The sequence below is a fragment of the Myodes glareolus genome, chromosome 26 (assembly GCF_982192425.1).
Source record: "Myodes glareolus chromosome 26, mMyoGla1.1, whole genome shotgun sequence".
In the NCBI taxonomy this organism is placed as follows: Eukaryota; Metazoa; Chordata; class Mammalia; order Rodentia; family Cricetidae; genus Myodes; species Myodes glareolus.
Window position 1 is genome coordinate 16,785,343 of NC_142051.1, and position 18,327 is coordinate 16,803,669.

The window sequence follows — 18,327 nt, forward strand, 5'->3', positions numbered from 1 at the left end:
CTACCACACACAGACATACAGACATGCAGACATACACACACATACACCCCACGGATATTTGTTGGTTTTGGTGTTGGAATGGAAGCCAGGGCCTTGTACATATGAGGCACATGTTCTACCTCTGAGCCAAGGCCCAGGCTCCCTCTGAGTGCGAGTGTGGGGTGTGGAGTGGGATGTGAGGGGTGAGTGTGTGTTAAATTCTACTATACTGTTCCTTCAGTTAATATCTGGGGAAGAGATGCCTTTTGTTCAGATGTGCTTGAGCCCATCCCCAGGCCTCCTCTCCATATTACAAGTTGGCCCTAAGTTGTGACCTGCTTGTGCCGTGGGAGTTTTTATTTACAGATCTGTGGATAGTGGACCTAGAACACTGGACCACGTCTGATGCTGTTTCTATTACTTTCCACTTTTATTGCACACACCCTAGCCAAGAAACCCAGAGTCAAGCAACAAAGCATGCAAGACCCCTTTCTTTCAACCAGCCAGATTCCAGGGTGGGAGACTCTGGAAGCCCTGGACCGTCATTGTAGTGTGATTTGGTTTTATGTATGACTTAGGGATCTTTAGAGTTCAAAGGGCTCAAGAAATGACACCAGAAACTGATGTGTGCTGGGACAGGGGAGGGGGCGGTGTGTCATCACCTGCACAGGGAGACCTCCAGGGCTTAAGAGACACAGCCCATTTTCACTTTTGTTCCCAGTATTTTATCATGCTAATATTTCTATTCTAAGGCTTCATGCTTAGCTATCAGGCTCCGTTCTTATTCCAATCCCATTCTGAATCTCACTTTAGGCAAGCTTAAGGAATTTTGGCTAAAGGTAGGAAAGAAAGCAGGCATCCTTTGTGAACGGAAAGCTTGATGAAGTTCAAATTCAAACTAGTAGCCAGGAGTGGGTGCCGGGGTAGGGGTAGGTGGGGCAGGTGGTAGGAAGGTATGTGGGAGGGGCCGTGGATAGCTCCTACTTCTCAACCTTGCAAAAAGCATGCACTGAATGAAAGCGGAAACATTTTAGCCAGTTAACGACCCTTAAGTCAAGTATTCCTTGATGAAGCTGAACTTCTCTTAAACTGAAATCTGTGACTACAGCAAGACCTTCAGGACGTTGACACCAAATGGAAGGAGTTGCAGTCATTTTTCAGTCACCCCAGGGGACCATTGTGTATTTTGTAGGCGTGACTTCACTTTGTCAGATTTGTTTTGTTTCAAACTTTGGTCAATACCCGTGTGGGCAGATCGCTTTTGAGAATGGTGTGTAGTACCAGCAGTGACCTGAAGATGGCAGCATTGCGCGACCTATCTGTTTGCAGAGCAGTCTTAGGTGCGTTCCGCAGCCCTTTGGATTTCAATTGTCACTCGGTCTTTCTTTTTCCGCTTAATGACTGCGTATGTAAATGACTCTGCTTTTCTTCTGCGGAAGAGGTCCCATCTATCATTCCTGTTTTGGTTTTAAGCTAATGATTATATGTAATTATATTCAAATAAAATATTTACAAATAATTACATATCAGCAGAGCGTATAAAATTTAGAATTCATGAACATCAGTGCTGATGAAAGGCACCCTTCAATTTGGGAGGTGCAAGTCTTACTATTATTATTTGTTTCTGTTTAAAAGACATTAGCGGCCAAGAATCAGCAATTCTCTCTTGCAGGTGTTTTTACAAGGCTTGAAGTGTGTGTGTGTGTGTGTTTTCTTCACCTTTTGCATATTTATTTTCTGATAACAGGTAGGCTATTTGTTTGGAAAATCTCAAGGGACTATATTACAGATTCACATCTGGAGAATTCTATGAGGAAAATAAATACTGTCTTCAAATTTCCAGAAGCAATTAGCTACTCTTGAACTCTAAGACCTCTTCAGGGGGTCATCCAGCCCAGCTCTATGCAGGCAGTAGACATGCGTGGTCAGTCCCTCCTTCCATCACTGATCTGACAGAGGTGTTTACCACTATTGAAAGCAGAAAAGAATGCCGAGCAAGTCCCTAATTCAAATTTTGCCAACACTTGAGTTCGGGATGTAATTCACCATTACTTACTATCTGTCAGCCACACGCAGAGCTGAAAATGGAAAAACGGTCTCAGGAGCCAAAGGTCTGGTTCTCCGAGGAAGGCAGGCTGCAGAAGCTGCATCCAGGGGCGTTCTCTGCTGATGGAGGCAGGGAAGTCAAAAGGGAGAGGTAGGCAGAGCAGGACCAGATGGAGCTGCGCAAGGGCAGGGCTTTTGGAGGGACTCCCAGATGAGGTGAGGGGCCAGAGAGCTCGAGAGCCATGGCAGGGAGATGCACAGGTTCTTCTCTTAGAGGTTATTCTGCGTCTAGGAGCTTATTAGCTAACGACAGACACACTGGCTAACCCGTTACTTAACTTTTGAATCTTTAGTCAAACCAAAGCAGGCCTTTTAACTCTTGCTGTAAAATCAGACAGTAGGCCAAGTCCAGGGGAAGCAGCTGTGATTGGTAGGTAGAGTGGCTTCTTCTCCGAGGCTCTCTGGCCTGTTTTGCTTTGGAGGAGAAGTGTGGCCATGCATTATGCATGCCAGTGATGTAATGGGAGGGAAATTAAAAACACACTTAATAGCCGACCCAAATGCTCCCCCCGCTGGCTCCATATGTGTGTTCTGGATGCCTTTGAATAGGACAACACATTTCCCCACTGAGTTTTCTGTATTCAACCTTAGGGCTCCAAGGGTGCTTTGTGGTAAGATAAAAATGTAAGAAGAATCAGGGAGGCAAATGACCAAAGGTACTCTAAGGAGACACCATGAGCTTGCAGGGCCCTTGTTTTACAGTCTCCTTTCCCCAATAGTTGATTGTACATGAGAATCACACACCTCCTAATTTTTTATTTAGAAGCCTTAAACGGTGGCAGATGCTGATGTCGAGCTCTGTAAAACATGGAGCTCTAGATCTTGTGGATGCCACTGTTCAGATGAGTCCTGGATAAATCTCTCATGAGCTTAAGTTTTCCACTTTGTGAAATAGAAGGGCCAGGCTACGCCAAGTCTTCTGGGCTTCTCTGTGCATATTAGCGCTTGGCTTTGCATATTTAGGACTGTGCACCGTTGTTTGGTTTACAGACTTGAGAGTTTTATTAACTGTTAACATGTTGACAACTCTCGTGTTTGTTGTTTTCTGGAGACGTCAGTGAGAGTGACTTCCTTTAAGGTCCTGACATCCCACCCTGTGTGCCCTCCCTCCACCCTGACCATGGTGCTGAGGACAGAGCTGAGTTTTAACAATCAAAGTGTTCTAGGGATGCAATGCCATCCCTGGTTGATTGATAATAACTCCTGCAACACTGTAAGAGCTTGCTGAGTATTGGTGGACACACAGTGAGAAGATTAACAAATGGATAAGTTAGATTTGTGCGTCTTCTATGAAACACAAACCCATTAAAGAATCCCGAGTTGCAGTCTAGAATCCACCTCTTAGCTACATGACCTCTTCCCTCCCGTGGACCCATTCACCTGCTCTGCAGATATCTCTAGCAATGATTTAATGCTAGACTGTGGTCTAAATGCTAAGAGTTTGCAGAAGGAAGCAAGCTCCCGATTTGAGCACCACTCATGCTACCGAACGACACAGGCAACAACAGCTGCAAAAGCCAATGGGTAGGGTGATGTCAGGGGCAGGATGTTCTTCATGTAACATGTCAGACACGCTAAGCAGAAAGCGTGGCTTCTTTCGTGGTCAGGGAGGTCCTCTATGACTAGATTGACATTTAATTTGCAGTCCTTTTAACAAGCCAACTTTTGACTGAGAAATGAAAATGGGTACTGTAGAAATACCTAGGGAGAAGAGTGTACTCACCAGGGGAATAGCAAGCACAAAGGCCCCGAAGACAGTCTCATTTATATTTCCAGGGGCATCAGGATGTCATTCTGTGACTTTTTGGCTGGAAGGCAACATGTTCGGATATAGCTTTTAAAATGGTGAACTGGGGATAAAAATACAGTCAATAGCAGAGGCTGGGAGATGGTTCAGCAGTTAAGAGCCCTTGAATACTCTTCCGGAGGTCCTGAGTTCAATTTCCGGCAACCGCATAGTGGCTCACAACCATCTGTAGTGGGATCCGAATCCCTTGTGTTGTGCACGAAGATAGAGCACTCACACACATAAAATGCATGAGTAAATAAATCTTCTTAAAAAACATGCCCTCCAGTGCAAGAGCAATTCCAGTGTGGCGCTCCATACCTATTGTGACCGTATACAAACAAGTCCCTTGGGATGACAGGCTGTGATCTGGTTAATTTTAGCGTGTGATTTTTTTTTATTTGCAAATTCCTTATGAAGAAGGTTTAATAGAAAAGCCACTCACTTAGTCAGAGGTATGATTGCTGCAATAAAACACCGTGATCAGAAGCAACTTGGGGAGAAATGGGTTTATTTAATCTTGTGCTTTGTAGCTATTTTCTCAGGAAGGCGGGTGAGGCAGGAACTTGGAAGCAGGAGCGGATGCGGAGGCCACGGAGGGGTGCGGCTTAACTGGCTTGCTCAGTGGGCTTTCTTATAGCAGGGCCTAGGAGTAACACACAACCCACAGTCAATCGTCAATCAAGAAATGCCCCACAGACTCACCTACAGGCCAATCTTACGGAGGCATTTTTCTCAATTAAAAGTCCATCTTCTGAAATAGGTTTACGGTTTGGGGTCAAGCTGACCAAACCAAGCAGAACAGCCACTTTGTGGAGCTGCTAAAAAGTCTGAGGGCTGGGGATCTCTTGGTACCTAGAATGGTGCTAAGCATCCTATAACACATAGGATAACCTCCTCAAACAAAGAATGGTACAGTCTAAAGTGTCGACGGTGCTGAAATTTCCATTGCTTCTAAGGAATGGGGAGTAATACCTGCTGCATAGAGGTCATGCTCAAAAAGTACCCCAGATGGTGATAAAAAACAGAAGACCCTAAAACAAAGGCATGTGGTACAGCATAAGGAGGTATATTGGTAGGCATTGCAGATGTGCTGTTGGTGGCATGGACCATAGTTTTTACCTCTTTGGCATCTGGATCTGGAAAGAGGCTTTGCTTCTGGAGGTGAAGCTCCATGGCTTGGAAGTGGCCAGTCCTTTGGGTGCAGCTCAGGTATGCCGAGCATGGGACCACGCAACCTCAGGGTCGTCCCTGCATTAGAAAGCAAACAGAAACCTCCAGAAGCAAAGGACATCTCAACCCTTGTATAAAAATAGAGCAAGTTGTCTTGGGCTAGACATTATAATTATTTTCTGCCCTGTTTCGGGAGTGTTTAAATTCTCCTTCTCAACACCTCTAGTGCCCTAGCACCACGGACGCAGGACAGTGCTAATTTGATTCAATTCTTATTACGTGTTGCTAGCTTCTCGCTTTTCTATTAGAGCAGAGTGTGATTTCAGCCCCTTGCAATAGCACTGTGATTTTTTTTTAGTTGTGCAGATTTTTTTTTTGTCTAGGTTGTTTTTCCAAACCCAGCAGAAGCAACTGCAGATTTTATTATTACTTCCTTGAGACTTTTGTACAAGGTGTTCTAATCACATTCACTCCTTCAGCAGCCCCCACCACCAGATTCTCTCTCTAAACCCACCCATCTGTGCCCTTTTTTTCCGTACAAACAATACATACACATATGTACACATATGCACATACTGGTATGCATTTAGGACGTTACTAAAAACATGCTGACACTGCACTTTTGATAGATTGGTAAGTATGTATTTTTATTCTTGGTCTCTTTTTTATTCTTTACCAAGCATTGACACCTAGTGGGTTTTTAGCAAATGCCATTAAAAAAGATTTGTTTGCGCATTTATTATTTTGCTGTGTTTTGTATGTGCGTGGGTGTGCTTGCTCATGTATGAAGGCAAGAAGTTGATGTTGGACATTTTCCTGTACTATTGTCCATCTTGGCTTTTGAGATAGGGTCTCTCATTGACTCTGAAGCTCACCCTTTTCCTAGATTGGTTGGCCAGTGAGATCCTGGGGTCTGACCGTCTCCCCTAGTGTCGGGGTTACAGGCGTGTGCTACCGTGCCCAGCTTTTATATGAATGTTGTGGACCCAAAGTCAGGCCATTGTGTTTGTTCAGGAAGCTCTTTATCCTCTGAGTCACCGTCTCACCTTAATAAATGTCTTCAGAATGAATAAACAGATTAAGAAATAAGTTTGCAGTGACTAGATTCCAACTTATTTTTCCATATCTTCCTGAAATCATTTTATGCCACTGAAACACAATTTGGTAGTTCAAGTTCCATATTCTTGTGGAGCATCACTAAGGTGTGCTCATTAATTAATAATTTTAAAATTGGTACAGGAGATATGATTTGATCCCTAAAGTTTCTGAATACAGGAATCACTGGACTCCTTGTGGTTTAATTTCCCTATAGTCTTTCAACTTAGGGTAAGATTATTAAAATACTAATCATAAAATTGTGCAAAAAAATCATGTTGAAATTAAATAAAATTATATTGAAGTATATAAACTTAGGGCAAGGTTATTCATCAAGAAAATGGATTACAATAAATACTCCTGATTTAAATTTATTTTAAAATTCAAGGCAATTATGTACAGTGCAACATTTTATTTTGGGTGCCATTTTATTCTGTGAAGGAACTCGTTGGCCAGTTCACTGAACATGGGTCCATTTATCTTTTTTTTTCTAGTGTTATTTCTTCACAATCGAGTTTGGTCTTTGCAAGCAAGAAGGTCAACTGCGGGCATATGGAGCAGGTCTACTTTCCTCCATTGGAGAACTGAAGGTACGAAGCTGTGAATGAAAATATCCTTCCCAAGCACACTGGTTCAAGGTCATGGAAGCTATTGATTTGTTTGTCTGAACGCTTCCACTCGCAACTCCCCATACATATTTAACACAGAGGATCTGGCACCTCAGCTGTGGGTGCTGACCTGACTTTTTGCACCTCGGAAAATGGGTCAGGCCCTTCTGGGTTTGTGGTGTGACTCAAATGGATGAGCAGCCTTGTGCCCAGATCACCAGGCATGACTAACATATGCTCGAATGCGGGGGAACAAATGGCTGGCCTAGACTGAGTGCTTGAGAAGTGGGCAGTGAGCTAGCAGGGATACTTCTGATTGACACTCGTGTGGGAGTCTGACTTGTCTTCTCTGGTGTCCGTGTCCTTCGTGGCTCCATGGACTTGCCTTCTACCTCTCAAAGAGGAGTTTGAGGATATTCCATCTTCTCTGAAATTAATGCAATTAAAATACTGTGCATATCAACACTTTACTAGAAAACAAGCTGACACGCACAGTATCAAAGAAGCACATAATCTATATTTATGATGCTTAGAAATTATTATTTTTTTCTTAAACAGTAAAATGATCATTTATTTGGAAATGGCAGGCTCTGGAACACTCTGATACTTCTAGCATTTTAGTATGTTTGGATGCATTTAGGAGGCAGTATGACATGCAACCTGGAAATTATACTGGAAATAACTTAATCTTTCTTTGATTATTCAGTCTTAAGATCAGGATTATAGACTATCTTAGGGTGTTCTCTTCAGCATTGATCGTTGTTGTATAATACAGTTGGGAAATGCATTGTTACCGGCATGTTTTGCTTATTTGTATTCTCAAAAGATGCAATCTCACTATCCTTTTTATTGAGTCTGCTAGTTTTATAACTTCATTAATTAGATAATTTATTCATTCCTTCACTGGCTGTTTACAGGTAGCCCGCAGTGTACCAGACACTGGGAATCAAAAGATAGACACCGATGAAGAACATAAATCCAAAGAAAATAACACTGGAAGCTATCAGATTCTTAAAGAGAGTCTAGGGTTTTTGGTATCTGCTAACTCAGTCTCTAAGAACGCGATCGTATTGTTAGAGATGAGACAGCTGAGGACAGAAGGCCATTACAGGACTTGCCTACACTGCACAGCTCATGGGCTAGAGCCAGGCCCAAGTGCAGGCAGTGTAGACTGTAGGATCGCTGCTCTAGATTCCACAGCTTGAGGCTCTTCTTAACCAGGACTTGACACCCACTGCCGGATAAACAACCCAGCAGACAGTAGAGAAAGTGTTGACAGCTGTGCCTGGCACAGGATTGGCCAGGCTTGAGAAGGCTTTCCGAGGGAGGATCCTGCTGCTCATACTGAGTCCTGAGGAATCCGGAGGTGGATTAGGAAAGCATAGGATGCACAGATGTGCGATGGACCAAGGAAGTGTGTACCACCTGGGTTTCAGTCAAAGTCCTGTGTGCGCGCCCACATTTGCACGTGCATGTGCACGCGTGTGTATGTGTGTCAACTCACAGTACATGTGTAGTCAGGAAACAACTTTGTGGAGTTGGTTCTCTCCTCCCACCATGTGGTTCTGAGGATTAAACTCAGGCTGGCAGGGTCACATAGCAAGCCCCTTTATCTGCTGAACCATTTGGTGCTTTATAAAAACATCACTAATAATACATTCAGCGTCAATCTTGGTGCCGTGGCCAAAGCTCACAGCCAAAACAGGACATCGTACTCTACAAGACCATGCCCTCTAAGACTGCTTCTTGGTTCCCCTGAGAAAGTCGGGGAAACAAAACTCCCTGAGCCACATCTATTTACATTCTCTTCAGATGGTATATAAATTATTCAAGAAACAAAAGCAACAAATCTCTTCCATGCCCCCCAACTTTTGACAGGGTCTCCTGGTCTGGTTAATGAGGCATGTGTAGGCAGCATTGGGGCGAATCCATTGTTTTTGTTTTCAGTGTTGTAGACAGAATCATCTACAAATGAAATGGAAATCAGAGAGAAATATGTACCGCAAAGGGCATTGTCTGCCATGCACACTCCTGTTCAGGTCCATCACCTCCGGTCATTAGCATTCTTCCATTCTCAGATTTCAGCAGGCCAGCATCCTCGAGACTGTCGTTCTGAAGCCTTTTTACAATTTAGATGTTCTTTGCGCAAGAAGTACCTTCTAACTGTTCAGAGAATACAGAACAGAGGCGTCTTCCTTAGCAGCCCCTCTCTTCCTGCCTGTCTCATTCCTGTAAGAGCCCAGAATATTTCCCAACTCATTTAAATACTTAATTATGTGTGTGTGTTTGTATGTGTGTGTATGTGTGTGCACACGAGTACAGGTGTTCACAGAAGCCAGAAGAGGGTATTGGACCCCCAGGTGATTGTGGGCTGTTCTGCCATTCTCTGGAGGAGCAGCAAGCACTCTGAGCCACCGATCTGTCTCTCCAGTTCCCTGAGCATCTTACTTTTATACTTGAGGAAAGATACTATGGTTCGAGACCCAATGTTGCCATGACTTTATTAATAGCATTATCGTAATCCTTGTATAAATATCCTTACCGTTTTCCATGAATTGCTCTATTGTAGTAAAATATTTTCTACTGCTCTAACTGGTCCCTAAGTTTCTGGAGGCTTTGGTATAGTCTTCATCACTTTTATATAAGTACACACAATCCACCTTCTGTCTTGGAACATAAAACTTCTAAGATGCCTGCTGTAATTTTCCTGAGGGCGTAGACGTTGCTCTTCAGAGCTGGCCAAGTGTTTCCATGAGTGGTGTCTGTAGTTTGGAGGAGGATTTTCATTTTTTGTTTTCCTTCACAAGAAAAGCACTTGATATTACTTTCAGAGACAGAAACAAAGCAAACATGGAAAAATCTTATAAAAGTTAGCATAAATTTGATAGAAAACTACCCACACCGCGACGGTTGGCATACTGGTTGGAGCCCCCAAAGCCTGGGAAGGTGGGGCTTTTCTCCATTTCTCATCATTGCAGAGCATGGTTAACCATGAGCTGAGCCATCTGGAAAATCAGCTTTGGAAAGCAGGCTGACAAAAGGATGGCTGGTTCCTTTGTACCTGCGATCTAGCATGTGTCTTTCACGTCAGACCTTGTCTCTCTGCCTTGCAGTTGACCTAACGGTATAATCTATTATTTGTTCATTTACCACGCCCTTGCCTTATTCATTTTCTTTGGTAAGCCCCAAACTGTGAGACAGAGTTCAAACTGTGAGACAGAGTTCAAACTGTGAGACAGAGTCTTGTAAGGACTTCCTAAGGAAGGGGTTATTATGTTGGAGTCCAACAGCAAAATCTATTCACTTTGGGAGGAGGATTAGTCATTTTTCCTCACTGCCCGGCTAAAGCAACTTAGGAAGGGAAGGTTTCGTTGGGTTCAATGAAAGGCTCAAGGGGAAAAGGTACACCGCCAGCGAAGGCTTGGTGGTAGCAATGGCTAATGACTGTGGTGGTGGGAGACAGTGATGACCCTTGCTCATCCCTTCCTGCCCCCGACCCAGAAGCAAGGATCAGTGCTGGGCTACAAACTCTAAACCCTACTATCCAGTGATCCACTTCCTCCAACCAGACTCCACTTCTGGAAAGCTCCATGACTCCCCAAATAGTGCTGCCGCCGCTAGAAATCCAATGTTGAAACCCATGAACCAATGGAGGCACACTGCACGTTTAAATGATGAGGGGTGGTAGGAAATGCCTGCTAACAGTGAAATGTGAGCCTTGCCTTTAAAAAAAATTCATCTACTTCAAAAGCAAAAGGCTCCTTTTCAGGGATAAGGTGAGTTCTCATTCCTTATTCCCTCCAGGGCAAAAATTAGGTGGCCTCAGCATCCACGCTGCAGTAATTGCTGGACTATTGCATATAAATATGTCTCTTTTGTGTTTCAGGGGTAAGAAAATTTGATTGCGCATTTTGGGCTTTAGTTTGAGGATGTCTTTGCATGGTGAATTATTGGTTTTACCTTTATACAGCTATTAATCAGCATTCTCCGAACAGCTTTCTATTTATTATGATCATTGGTATTTACTGCCACTTTCAGCTGTTGCGGGGAGGTGGTCAGAGTTACTGCCAGGCTAGGGAGGAGAGCCTCTAGGGCTTTGCAAGTTTTTTGAGCGTACCTGGAAGGTCAGTGTTGCTGCCAGAGAAAGGACTCAGCAGCTGAGCTCCCCACCGCTACTGGGCAGCTCAAACCTCTCTTCTGGTCCCCTTCCTTTCTCGAACCGGGGGCACTGTAATGGCAGAGCAGATGCCAGAGGGCTGAGGGCTGGAAATTCCTCAGCCGCGTCTCCTGAAGAGGGAGGTTGCTCCCTTGCCTGAGCAGCTGATTCAAACCGAGAAAGCCCAGCGACGCTGAGAAAAATGAACTGTGATGAACCATTGCTGAACTTGGCAATAGGGCTATTGATCCCCGTAGGGATGGCTTTAATGAATGGCAGTATCCTAATCCCCGTGTGAGCATCCTTGTAGTTGCGAAGGAAGTTCTCTACTGCCCTGAAATATTTTCTACTGCTGCAAGTGTTGACCTGATGTTGGACCCTCGATTGCTGGAGGCTTTGGCGAGTATGTAAATGAGGCTGAAAGAATATTCCTTGCATGCATGCATAGTGCACATGTAGGTAATCAGATCCACCTATTTGTTGTTCTGATGTGGGAACAGACGACTGTGGAGTGAACATAGGCGTGTTTGCACTGTGCTATGCACATAAGAATCTTTGCAAAACCTTATCTGGAATCTAGGACCCAAACTACCCATGAGTCCAACTTCACACTTGGGATTTTTTTTTTTCTTTTCAAACCTTAACCAGTCCTAATATAGAGAGTGAGGATCACAGGGTTTCCATCTAGAGTAGCTGAGATAATACCTCTGTGTCATTGCATAAAGAGGTGTCTGAGAGGAAGGAAGATGCCAGGCTGATGAGGCAAAATAGCGGGTTGGGTCTTACAAGTCTCATATCTGGGGCCGTTTTTTGCTACAGGTTTTAGACTCCTGGGGGAGAGGGAGGAAATGGTTATTGGGCAGGACGAGTGAATAAATAGTAATCCTATCTGGATTGATTTAGGAATAATAACTATGTATGTTGAACACCTCCCATTGCTACCCATTTGTGTTCATTTCCCATTTAATCCTGACCACAGCCTTGGGTTATAGAGTTCATGAGTTCCTTCAAGCGTCATGGGAAGGGAAGGAACCAATTTCAACTCCACGGTTAAGACATATGTTCTGTATTATCTTGCGTTATTATCTATTGGTGTCTTAGAGTTTCTATTGCTATGAAAAGACACCACGACCACAGCAATTCTTACAAGGGGAAACATTTAATTGGGGTGGCTCACTTACAGTTCAGTCCAGTCCATTATAAAGGTGGGACATGGCGGCATGCAGGCAGACATGGTGCTAGAGGAAGTGGCCTGTCTCACTGGGAGGTATCTTCAACATATATGAGACCTCAAAGCCACAGGGACACACTTCCTCCAACAAGGTCACCCCTACTTCAACAAAGTCACACCTCTCATTAGTGCCACTCCCTTTGAGGGCCATTTTCTTTCAAAGCACCACCGTCAGTAACTGGGAATTTTTGATGTCAAAAGGATATTTATAAAAACTAGAATGGAAAATAAGTCTTAATTTACTTACTAGAGCCAACTGATTGGTGCTTCGCACCTATGTGAAGGGTAACAAGGCTATCTTCAGGCCCAGGAGGAAAGGTTGCTTTGATTGACTCTGGCCAAGTGGAGGGTGCTATGTGTTTACAGGCCTTGATAAAATAATACTGCAAGAAGATGCTTGGATTCTGGTAGGTCAGACTTTTAGGTTTGTCGCCGAGTAGACTGCAGCTTATCCTGAGGTAGTTCTTCATTTGGTACGACACTGTTATTGGTTGAAGTTTCCTCTTCATTTCCTGTCATCTTGAAGGAAAGAATTCAGGTTCAGGTGCGAAACAGCCAGGCCAAGGAGAGGCTTATTTAGCAAGGCTAAGTGTCAATACTCCCGAGGAAGATTGCAACAGGAGATCTCAAAGGGAGAAACTGAAAGGGCAGTTAGGAATTGTTTCAAAAACTTTGATGAATATTTATCTCCTCTAAGGTGTTCTCTTTCCATGATCTTGAGAAGGCTGTAAGTTGGTGGGGGTTTCAAAACTGTGATACAAATGACATCATGTGGAAGCCAGCATCTCTTGAAGATACTGAGTCTTTGTTAGTGTGACAACTGGGCAGGTTTTCTGGGTGCTTTAGTTTTGAGATAGCCAGAAAAGCCGAACTGTAGCTCCCAAGACCCTTAATCACAAAAACGCATTTGGGCTCTTGAAAAACACAGCTTCCAGGGGCCAGCTGCAATTTTCCTAGGTTTTTTCATATTTAATTCTGTGCCTATCCAGGCTTGATATGTCTTGCCTTTGAGACAGCTGTATTGAGAAGCCAGGAGTTCTGATTCCAGTTGTATATACTTGTCTTTAGCACAGTGGGAAAAGCCAAAAAATGGTTCTTCGCGATCCGTGGTTTTCAACCTGTGAGTCATGACCCCTTTTGTGGTTGAGTGACCCATTCATAGAGGTCACATATCAAATATCCTGCATATCAGATAGTTACATTATGATTCACAATAGCAAAATTACAGTTATGAAGTAGCAATAAAAATGATTTCGTGATTGGGGGGTCACCACAACATGAGTATTAAAGGATCACAGCATTAGGAGGGTTAAGAACCATTGTTATAGAGTGTTCAGGTAGGAGCAGATGACTTTGAAATATTCTTACACATTTGCAATGGTTTGGGGTAAAAGACCATCAGCCAGATTTGGTCAGCATTAAAAAGTTCCTCTCTATGGAAAATCAAATTAATTCTTGACAACTGTAGGGCTTAAAATGGTTGACACTTCAAAGAGAATTCGCCACAGAGTCTCTCCGGAACATCAAAAAAACCTTGAGTAGTGTTTGCAGAGACCTCTTCCTCAACATACAGGAGAGGGCAAAGTAGCTGCTTCTCCAAAGTGAGATGGCTTACAAGAACAGAGATAGACTCAAGAAGCCTAATTGGTCAGTGGCCTTTTGTGTCAAAGCCGTCCTGCATGTTATTTTACATCTCCTGGAATGCATGGAAGAGTTCAGAGATGGAGCCCTTACGGGCAGCATGGATGTTCCTGCTAGTTACCAAAAAGATGAACTGGTTGTTAGGTAGATGCCACTAGGTAGATGCTTGGGTATCTCATTTACTGACTGCTTCCTCAACTCAGGCTAAGCCATGACTATTCATATTGTCCTCACATTTATTAACAGACAAGAGGTAGCCAGCCCTGGCTTCATGCTTTATGGATAGAGAGGCCCTTGTGAACCAGAATATTAATATCAATATCTCTATAAATTATCATATACAGTTCCTGAGAATAAATAAAAATTGTGAGTACTTAAAAACAGTTTCCTTCCTGCTGGGTCTGTAAGGTACTTTCCTATAATACCCACACTTGGGAAGCTGATACAGGAAGATTGTGCTGGACAGCCTGGGTTGCACAAAGAAACCTATCCTTTAAAAAAAAAACAAACAACTAACAAACTACCCAACTAGCCAACCACGCAAATAACCAACCAAACAACCAACCACCTAACCAACCACCCAAATAACCAACCAACCAACCAACCACCTAACCAACCAGCTAACAATCCAGCTACCCAAATAATCAACTAACCAACTGATCAACCAACCAAACAACAACAAAGTCCAGTCAACTCCCAATTTCCACATATTATATTGGCTAAGTGCTATATATATTACCTAGCAGTAATATATATTTATTTATTATATTATTTATAAGGTATATAAATTTACCTTAAACTATAAGCTATGTACTCATTGAGTGTTTCCCCCTTGAAATCTAAGGGAGGGCATCCTGTCCTTTGAGAATTTTCTTGATCTACTCCAACCCTCTTTTCCTACTATATGAACGTGAACATTGGGAGAGTCAGGGCAATAGCCCCGTGATGAATGTTTCAGAACCTTCACTGTTTCAGTCATGGCTGTTGAATGCATACATTGTGCAGGTGCCCTGCACACACACTGGTTGCTAAGGTCTTCTAGAGGGATCGGAGACTGATAGCGTCCCTGAGTTTCATTTCCTTTTGTGCTCATCTTCAACTCCGTGAAAAGTGTTCGGCTCAGCAGAGATGTCCCAAGGACCCATGGCTTAATTGTTCTTATAGCTTGTTGTTGTTACTGGTCTGCCTCTGCCTCCCAGAGTAGGGAAGAGAGTAGGAAGACTGCGGACACTGAGCCAGTCGGTGTCCTTCCTTCAGTGAGGACCCATGGATGAATGGACAATTTAAGCAACGTGCGTCAGTTAAATGTAATCATAGTGTGTGGCTGCAAAGAAAGCAACTTCTAATTCTGAAAGCCACAGCCAGACACCAGGAAGCCAGTTCTTTGCAAAGGGGCAATAGCTCTCATGAAAAGACATTTTTGTTTTGTAAAACTGCAAAGTTTGGGAAATGTGGATAGGATTTATTGGCCTTGTGGAACCAGACTTCCCAGATGGTCAGTGTGCTGTGCTGAGGCCCGCAGAAGTGCATTTGTAGGTGTGATGACCTTTTGCCTCAGAGTGAGGCTGTTCTGCAGTCGGAAAAGGAAAGTTCGCTCTGAAGGTCCTCTGCATTCCATAATTGGTATATGCATTGATCTGGACAGCAGAATTTTGTGGAAAAACAAGTCATGAGCCTCCTTACCCCCTTCTGTTCATGTCAGTATTGCTTCTCAATTGTATTTCCAAACATGAAAAACCATAGTCTTCCTCACCAAGGGCTGTAAATAATTGTGTGCATTCTGAAATTGTTGGAGGGAACGCACCAGGAATGTTGATGGGGGCGGGTGCGGGGGAGGCCATTGGTTTGTAAGTTTTCTAGAAATTCTTACTATTTGGTTGAGAAGACAAAGAGGCAGAGAAATGCTTTGGGTGGGATCAAGGAGATGCCTTACATTGAATCTTTAAAACCGTCCAGTCTAAATGTCTCCCTCGAGGGAATGCAGGTTCATGTATGAATCATGGAATGTAGAGAACCTTCAGGTCAAGTGATCTACCAAGGTTACACATACACACATCAACTTGTGACTAGAGCCTCCATTTTGTAAGACTTGGTTCAAGGCAATGTTTGCCACCCCCTTCTCTCTTTCTACTGATCAAACTACCTCTTAGGTGAAGAATCAAACCTACAGGAGTACAGTTCACAAACTCTTTTGTCAGAGTGCCTTGGACGCCTTTCAAATACTCCTTTCTGGGTTTCGTCTAGACTTAATGGATAGAGTGAAGGCTTGGGTGTCTGTGGTTCCATGTGCTTCTCAATGGTTCTTCTGCACATTGTTTCAGAAGCATCCATTAAGAATCTAGAGGTAGGCAGGAGGGGTGTGGCAAGAAGTGACTGCTAACCTTTAACATCACTGAATTTATCTTGAAGACCCAACCATTCAGGATTCCTCGCTGTTCTTCGTGCCACGCATGTGGTGAGCTGAACGGGGCCAATGGTGGTTCAACAAATAATTATACTGGCTTTCCTGTTTTTCGAATGCCTGCTACGGGCTTAAGTATAACTATTAATATTGGTTCTTTGCCCCCCAACTGGCAATATTTATTTGCTGTATATTACTCTGCTGTACTTGATGGAAGGTAAATGATTACTTTGCAAGCAGCCTCCAATGTTTGAGCCCACTCTAGTCTCTGTTGACACACAGTGCCTGGCCTCAAAACGTCTCCCAACGAGTCCACAAATAGTTAGGTGAGAGTCTCAATTACCTCTCCATGCAGGTAATTATTACTTCTGCCATTTAAGTGAAATTTTAGTATATTGCTTATAGCAGCAAATTTAGGAGCATTTTTTTTTTTTTTTTTGCCGTACCTGTTTCTATTCATGGTGTAGATTTAAAATTCCATTTGTGTCAGGGGACAGCTCTGAACAGTCCTTCAGCATGAATTTGCCTGATATTATCTGAAATAATAACGTGAGCTCATTTTCTTCTGCAACTTCCAGGAGACCTAAAAAAGCAAAAATAAAACCCTTTCCTAACAACCGATTTACCCTGCACAGAGAGGGTTCTTTGCTCCATGGTAGACTAGGAACTGAGCAGGTCTGCGGATTACTGGCTAGTAAGTGTGATGCCATAGCATTTTGGAAGCCTCATTGTGGACTTGATGAATTCTTTGGTATGTTTTTGCAGCATGCTCTTTCCGACAAGGCGTGCATAAAAGCCTTTGACCCAAAGACAACCTGCTTGCAGGAATGCCTGATAACTACCTTCCAGGATGCTTATTTTGTTTCGGAAAGTTTTGAGGAAGCCAAAGAAAAGATGAGGTAAACTTGCTTTTCTTTCTTCCACAGAAAATAACTTTGAAATTTCTCTGGCGGTTCTTCCTTTCTGCTTTTTTTCCCCATGGTGGCTGATTGTGTCTCCTTCTGTTTTCGTTTATTCTACAGGGACTTTGCAAAGTCAATTGCCCGTCCCTTCTCAGTATACTTCAACCCCTACACACAGAGTATTGAAATTCTGAAGGACACCAGAAGTATTGAAAATGTGGTGCAGGACCTACGCAGTGATTTGAACACGGTGTGCGATGCCCTGAATAAAATGAACCAGTATCTGGGGATTTGATGCCCAGGACCAGCGCTGTTGTCAGCATGAGCTTTTGGGGGCTTAGTCACAACTCAATCAGTGTTATCCGACATCAATAACTTTCTGTGTCATGGCTAACTAGTCAGCATGCAATTCTGTATGTCTATGCCTCTGAGTAATTTACGTTGTTAATATACAAGCATACTCTAAGGAACCCATGCAGATAACCATCCATCATTTGAAAGACTGTGATGTAGTTGCATGTCTCAAATAGATTTGACATTTCTGATTAGCAGGAAAACTGCAATGTAACCAAACTGTGTCTTTTAAAATTTGCAACAGACATTTCTCACAGTTCTAGTTGTTAGCCTTTTTTTCCTTGACCCTGAGACTTTTCCCTCTATGTTCATTAAGTAAAATGAAAATAGTTGGGGACTTAGTGTCTCTTTTCAATAGTAGCAATGTTATTTGAGACAAACTAGAGTTGGTCCAAGCTTCTCACTCATCACAGGCACAAAAGATTTAGTATTCGACTCCAGTGTTGTTATGAAACACAGTTTTTGGAAAGATTTTGGACTGAGTATTCATCCCATGCAAGAAAAGAGAGCTTTGTAGGAACAAGATGTATAAGGTTGCACAGACCTTGTTGAAACTGATTTGCGGCAAGCTTCCTGACGTGTTACCTGATGGAAACACGTCGAGACTATTTGGAAAGCTTAAACACAAGGGTAAAACATCTTGGGACTGTTGAATGTGTATTGTTGGAATAAAGGGAATTATCGTTTCAGGCATTTGACTCATTTCTTTAGACTGAAACTACCAAATACCACAGGGGTGTAAGTACCATCTCTGAATCCAAAGATCTGTAAGCCAAGTTATAGAGAATCAAAGGGACTTGCTCCAGCTTGGCACAAGGAGGTGTGTAGCAGTCACAATCCACTGCACTTTCATTTTGGACTTCTGACAAGTCCACTGTAACGTACATCTATGTTT

General features: G+C 43.2%; 1 protein-coding gene across 1 annotated transcript in view; it reads left to right on the plus strand.

Annotated features, from left to right (window-relative positions):
- The window catches only part of Tph2 (tryptophan hydroxylase 2), a 101,922-nt gene extending 83,801 nt beyond the window's left edge, over positions 1-18,121 (plus strand). Inside the window, exons 9-11 of the mRNA XM_085683140.2 lie at positions 6,634-6,729; positions 16,942-17,075; positions 17,199-18,121. Of these exons, the coding sequence (XP_085539266.1) occupies positions 6,634-6,729; positions 16,942-17,075; positions 17,199-17,373 (405 nt within the window). The 3' untranslated portion in view covers positions 17,374-18,121. The remainder of the gene's footprint in view (positions 1-6,633; positions 6,730-16,941; positions 17,076-17,198) is intronic.
- The last annotated feature ends 206 nt before the right edge of the window (positions 18,122-18,327 follow it).